This window comes from Taudactylus pleione, unplaced genomic scaffold, assembly GCF_031769625.1.
Source record: "Taudactylus pleione unplaced genomic scaffold, aTauple2 ptg000199l, whole genome shotgun sequence".
NCBI lineage: Eukaryota > Metazoa > Chordata > Amphibia > Anura > Myobatrachidae > Taudactylus > Taudactylus pleione.
In genome coordinates, this window is record NW_028284601.1 from 11,006,611 (window position 1) to 11,013,962 (window position 7,352).

Sequence of the window (7,352 nt, forward strand, 5' to 3'; positions counted from 1 at the left end):
AGGATGTACAGAGAGAATATATGGAAAATCTGATTCACAAAACCACATTTATTAACCTTAAAGCAAGGAAAATGAAAAATACAAAATTTTAAGTTGCGTAGTGTGCATAAGAGGCCACCCTGGACAAGCGTACATATTTCCGCAAAATACTCACAACCTTTGTAATTTTCATTAAAAAAATTAGCAAAATAAACATAATTGAGAGAAAATAAAAATAAATATGTACCTTCAAAAGTCGGATGAGTTCTGGCGCAATGAGCCCGAGAGGCAAGGGAGGTCACTACTGCACTCCATGCAGGCAGTGGGAAAACTGACTAGGGGGGTTTCAAACAGCACCTAGAGATAGCAAGGTACTAGGAGGAGCAGGCCCCTGCAACCCTTGCAGCGGAGAGGTGAGCGTGAACAGCTTTGTGGCACGTATCAGGCCAGCTGTGCCCGACGCAGGGTTAAAGACCCTACTATTACTGTAAAAATTAAGCTTTAATTCTATGATATTTGCAAGTAAAGTTCCCACAATGTTCTTTAGATATAGTATATGTTGGTAACTGAAGCTAATACCCCTTTTACACCGGAGCTAAAACCCGGGTTTTTTAAGGGTTAACCCGGGCTTCTCCCTGGTGTAAAAGGGCAGGGGGTTGGATCGCCGGGTCGAGTGACCCGGCGATCCAACCCAGGTAACTAGCAGGGTTTAAACCCTGCTATGGGAACAGCGCACTCCGGGTCACGAAGACCTAGAGTGCGCTGCTAGCCGGCCGATTGGTCCGGCTTCAGTGGCGCTTGGAGATGACATCATCTCCAAGCGTCCACTTTCACTCCGCAAAAGCCGGGTCTATGCAGACCCGACTGCGGTGTGAGCGGCGCTGACTCGGGAATATCCCGAGTCAGCGCCGGCAAAATTCCAGGTCTGATCCGGATAGGAACTTTGTTCCAACTCCGGGTCAGACCCGGAATTTAGGTGGAAAAGGGGTATAAGTTAACAAGCTTTGAATAGCATACAATTTTCATGTAATGTGTTGGCAACACTAATTCCTAAACTGGGGAGGAAAAAAATTGTGAGATCATTAAAGCAAAATATTTATTCTTTGTTTGCTCTTTAGTAATAGTCATACCTTTGTTTTTTGTAATTATTTTCATTTCAACATGTTTAAAATATCCTAATTTTTGCAGTTTTTTTCTACAATTAATAGCTGTGAATTCCCGTGCTGAAATAAGTGACATTGATTATTTCTTTGATAACATTTTTGCAAAATCAAATCCATAGCTATCTAATTGTTACCCTCTTAAAAAATCAATGCGATTCTTGGCATTTGTTTAATTATTAAAGGAAAGCAACATTTTATTTATTATATGATTTTTTTAAATAAAATTAAATGATACTCTAAACACTGTTGAGATCCTTTGATATGTACAAACTGAAATCATTAAGAATAATATTTGAATTGACAGCAACCTAGTTGTGACGGGTGTGGTATACTATCTTGACATTTTTAGGTCAACATGAAAATGTCAACATGATTGTAATATTAACACAGAACATGTTGACATATTTAAAATATAGACATTTACCATGTAGAATTTCAGTATGTCGACAGTGATGTAATGTAGACATTGCTGAAATATCATCAATGTATATTTTGTCCAGTTTTATCTCTAGCCCTAACACTAATGCTGACCTTTAATCAAAATGTTGACATTATGACAATGTTGTAAATTTCTATGTCAACATTCTTTCAATGTTAACATTTTGCAGGTGTCAACATTTAAACCATTTCGACATAATGAATGTTGACAATTTGGCTGGAGAAATAGGGGTCAATCTTATTCCATGCAAAGGGTGCGAGTTATCATTTCATGGATGTTACAACACCGGCAATGGCACCACACCTTGTACCCTTTGCGGCCCACTCCAAGCTTGAGTTGGCTAAAATTTCACTTGGAGCCCTATGGGGCTTAGAGCCATTTTAGGTGAATCTGTGATGCTATCAAGGCTGCCATTGTTGCAATAACTTGCACGTGCAAGTACATCACGCACAATTGAATTGACCCCATTGTGACTGCATACCGTTGTGACAGCATGCAATAACATTATAACACAGATTTACTGTTAATAGATCATCAGCTTATGGGTCAAAATAACAATATGACATTTGAAAAAGCAATTTTGATAAAGACATGAGAAAATACATCAAAATGTAGATGCTTTGCAAATTTCCAACATAATGCATTTATTGCAGTTCACCCAAATGTATGGGATTGTTTATTATTGTCTTCTATTTCCCATGGAAACTCATGTGTATGGGGGAGGGTTGGCTCACATGAAGATCTTCCTAATCCACACCACTATACTACAAATATTTCCTTTGAAGCCCACATTGAACAAGAATGACCTAGACATCACACCAGAACCCAAGTACAATGGTTCTTAAAACTCGGACCTTTAAATTGTTTGCTGTCCTTGTTGAGGAAATACCTCATATAGAAAAAGAAGGAAATTCCGCACAGGAAAATAATTATTAGATTTATGAGAAAAAATAAAAATAAACACAATTAATGGGTAAATGACCCTACTATAAATGAACTTAGTGGTGCACCCCAGGAGTAAGAAATACTCAAATATATATAATATATATATATATATATATATATATATATATATATATATACATATTATATGTTTTTTGTGTGTATGTTTTGTAAGTGGCTTTGCAATATGTAATATATTAATAAAAGTTAAGTTTGATTATTTCCATATGAGTGCCCCCGCAAAGGAGTCTTCTTTATTATCCTGCTGCACAGGGTAATTAAAAGGTGAACATACTTGTTGAGGAAGTACTCAACAAACTACATCATAACTAATAACAAATAAGAATGTAAGACATACAGACAGTGTACATAATTTTTTGTTTGTACATAGAAAAATATATTGCTAATAACTTACTGGAATAATAATATATATTTCCAACTTTCTCTAAACAAATTTCCAAATGAATTTCTCACTTTTTATCCTACATAACTTCTACTGAAATTGCTAATTGTTCTGTGTTAAGCCTCACAATGAATACAGTAACAACTTTGGGCAGTAGATGGCAGTAGTACTTTATCCAAATAAAAAACACTGAACTGTGTGTTCTAATAAATTACATACAGTAATTGCTAGATAAGTACAACAAAAGATAAGGCATTGCTATTTTAGTCTATTTCTAAGTGGACTTAGAACATTATAAATCTGATCTATGACTATACCCTTGGTGTTTGAATGTGAAAGCATGTCTTCATGTCTGAGTCATAACAGTTAAGAAGGACTAATGTAAAATTACAATGTGTCATATCAGAAACAAAGTGACAATATATCAATGTATACTGTATGAATTAGCGTATGAGGGTGCGACGGACAACCCCATCGCACACCCTATAAGCTTGAAATAGAAACCCCCAATAATGTAAAAGAAATTCTGTGTTAGGGTTAGTTCCAGTAATTGGAGAAAAAAAGCCATGATCGGACCAGTATATTCAGGATTATTGAGTAACAACTTTTGTGTAGCCATCAACCTATGTTTGTGGGGTATATTGGTATAGAGACTCTAAATATCATGTGCTGATCTACTTGGATTGTATATATATATATATATATATATATGGCACAAAGAAAAGGGAGCACACCATCGTTATTGCATTCTAAATAGGAACACTCACATTTTGTCTAAAATGAGCAAGCATATCACAAAGAGTCCAGGTGAATACCGCAAGGCGGATATCCTCTAATCCGTCTGACCGCTAATGGTAAATGCGGGTAACCATCTTTTTCTCCTTCGCGCTGGCGGGACCAATACCAAGCGTCACTCCAGTGGGCACTGGAGTGATGCTTGGTATTGGTCCCACCAGCGCGAAGGAGAAAGAGCTGGTTACCCGCATCTACCATTAGCGGTCAGACGGATTAGAGGATATCCGCCGTGCGGTATTCACCTGGACTCTTTGTGATATGCTTGCTCATTTTAGACAAAATGTGAGTGTTCCTATTTAGAATGCAATAAACTGTTTGTAATTTATTTAAAGATGGTGTGCTCCCTTTTCTTTGTGCCATAGATCTAATACGGCTCTGGAGGAGAGATAAGGAGGAGAGCTGCAATATATCCCAATTAAATATACAGATTTAGAGCTGGTCGGGAGAGATACTTTTTTCAGTACACAAAGGAACTGATTTGCGCCTTGGACTCTTTGCTGTTATAATATATATATATATATATTTATTTATTTTATTAGTTTTTTTGTTTTTCAAATGGACCTGATTGAAGCAACACAAGGATTTTTCATAGCAGAAAATCATGGTAAAATATCTTTGAGGTGGCAGCATTTTGTATCTTCTCATGGCTGATGCAGGATGTATCAGACTATTACTTGCAGAGTGTAAACTACACAGAACAATCTCAACACTGGCTTATAGTGCTTACCTCTTATGTAAATTTAGTTGTTGGCATGGTGGAGATTAACAAATATTGTGACACCTAATAGAATTAATCCTAGTATTGTAATGTCATTTATATAAACATAAGATGCAGTAAAAAATTGCTAAAACATACTTTACATCTAAAATGAAATCTTGTGATAGCAGCTCTTTCTAATAAAGCAATTAATAATATTTGGTACAGTAGATTTGTAAACAAGACAGAATATATAAAAAACTTTAACAACCAATTTATGTTTTAATAAATTAAATCTGTAAACTTGTATACATATACTACAGGGATTGGGTATGAAATACCGGCAGTAGGGAAGCCTGCTCAGAATCTCCACAGGGGTTGGGTAAGTTTACTAACCCTCCCCCTTCTTCTCCAAACCCTAACCCTCCTTTCTTGCACCCTAACCTTTCCCACCCACTCACTAACCATTCCAATTAGAGCCAAAACTTGACCGACCCCCTTGGTGACTAAACATAACCAGGGGCATAGAGAGCCTAGTCAGGCAAGGGTGAAGGAGGGCATGGCCTAATCATGGTAGGTGTGGTCATGCCCCCTAGGGCTAAAAGAAAACCAAACAGTTTTGCAGTGCCACATAGGGATGTGCTGTGAGATCCTCAGACCAGTGCAAAGCCATGAGGGGGCACAATCAGTGTGATTGCTCCCCCCCACAGGCATAGCAGACTTCTGTGGCTGCTGCTTAGAAGCCGTGAGCATTCTCGTACTGCTGGGCTGCTGTAAGGGAGGGGGGTAGTGCCAGACACGGGCCCTCGCCAAGCCCCTCTAGCAAGTCTATGCCAGGGAAAATAGTACCTGCTCTTCCCCTCTCAGCTCCCCTGAACATAACTGGCCCCCTTAGTGCCTAACCCTAACTCCCCCAGTGGTGTCTAATTCCAACCACCTCAGTGGGGTCTTACCCTAACCTCCCTCCCCAAAGCCTAACCCTAACCCACTGTGGTGCCTAAACATAGCCCCCACTCATACAGCTAACAGCTAAATCATCCCGGTGTACCTTTGATCGGGAAGGCATCTGTCCAGATTCTGGCATCAGAATTTAGATAGGCAACGGTATTTCGACATCTATTTTTAGTCCCGGGGTGGGCTTCCGATGACTAGATTTCGATGGCCAGCATACTCACTACATCCCATTGTATAGTTGAACAGTTATACGCGAACTCTACATTTCTGGATATTTTTTTTACTACAATAATAGAGAGGTTGGGGAAAGCGGTAGGAGAATGCAGAGGCATTTTTCCAACAAGATATAGCCTTAAATGTTTCAAAGTATAAAGGAGTTGTTAAAAGTATACCATAGATTATAAATACCAATAATAAATGATTCCTAGGTTAGAGGGGGAATTTTTTTTTAAAATATGAGTCTGTGTTTCAAGCTTAAAAACTTACACTACCATTCAAAAGTTTGGGATCACTTAGAAATGTCCTTATTTTCGAAAGAAAAGCATTTTTTTTTTCAATGAAGTTAACATTAATCAGAAATACACTCTATTCATTGTTAATGCGGTAAATGACTATACTAGCTCCAAACTGCTGGTTTTTAAAGGGATATCTAATAGGTGTATAGAGGCCCATTTCCAGCAACCAGCACTCCAGTGTTCTAATGGTACATTGTGCTTGTTAAGCACATTAGAAGACTAATGGATGATTAGAAAACCCTTGAAAACCCTTGTGCAATTATGTTAGCACAGCTGAGAATGGGGTTGCTTGTTAGAGAAGCTATAAAACTGGCCTTCCTTTGAGCTAGTTGAGTATCTGGAGCATCACATTTGTGAGTTTGATTATATTCTCCAAATGGCCAATAAAATAGAACTATCATGTGAAACTCAACAGTCTATTCTTGTTCTTAGAAATGAAGGCTATTCCATGTAAGAAATTGCCATGAAACTGAACATTTCAATGGTGTGTACTACTCCCTTCAGAGAACAGCACAAACAGGCTCTAAACAGAGTAGAAAGTGAAGTCTAGGGGCAGCTGGGGCTGTTTGCAGCAGGGGTTAAAAACACCAAGTGTTAAATGCACAAAGTGTGATTACATAACAGTTAATCAAACATTTATCCTGCATGAATATGGACTAATCATCTGTTTATTTCATTTCATCCCTCAGGTATGTGACTGTCTCATCCTGCTTATTGCACCGATATTCTGCATAGAACCTCATGCTTGCAATCTTGTGTGGATTCAAATGTATGTGACTGTCTCATCCTGCTTATTGCACCGATATTCTGCATAGAACCTCATGCTTGCAATCGTGTGTGGATTCAAATGTATGTGACTGTCTCATCCTGCTTATTGCACCGATATTCTGCATAGAACCTCATGCTTGCAATAGTGTGTGGATTCAAATGTATGTGACTTTCTCATCCTGCTTATTGCACCGATATACTGCATAGAACCTCATGCTTGCAATCGTGTGTGGATTCAAATGTATGTGACTGTCTCATCCTGCTTATTGCACCGATATTCTGCATAGAACCTCATGCTTGCAATCGTGTGTGGATTCAAATGTATGTGACTGTCTCATCCTGCTTATTGCACCGATATTCTGCATAGAACCTCATGCTTGCAATCGTGTGTGGATTCAAATGTATGTGACTGTCTCATCCTGCTTATTGCTCCGATATTCTGCATAGAACCTCATGCTTGCAATCGTGTGTGGATTCAAATGTATGTGACTGTCTCATCCTGCTTATTGCAACGATATTCTGCATAGAACCTCATGCTTGCAATCGTTTGTGGATTCAAATGTATGTGTGTCTCATCCTGCTTATTGCACCGATATTCTGCATAGAACCTCATGCTTGCAATCGTGTGTGGATTCAAATGTATGTGACTGTATCTCTCGCATAGATTTTTTTTTTCTCTTCATGTATAGTCTGTATT

At 38.4% G+C, this 7,352-nt stretch overlaps 1 protein-coding gene across 1 annotated transcript in view; it reads left to right on the forward strand.

The window, feature by feature from the left end:
- LOC148518786 (cytochrome P450 2H2-like) overlaps positions 1–2,426 on the forward strand; it is a 46,525-nt gene extending 44,099 nt beyond the window's left edge. Inside the window, exons 8-9 of the mRNA XM_088477143.1 lie at positions 1,455–1,468; positions 2,305–2,426. Coding sequence (XP_088333269.1) covers positions 1,455–1,468; positions 2,305–2,426 — 136 coding nt within the window. The remainder of the gene's footprint in view (positions 1–1,454; positions 1,469–2,304) is intronic.
- Positions 2,427–7,352: the final 4,926 nt, after the last annotated feature.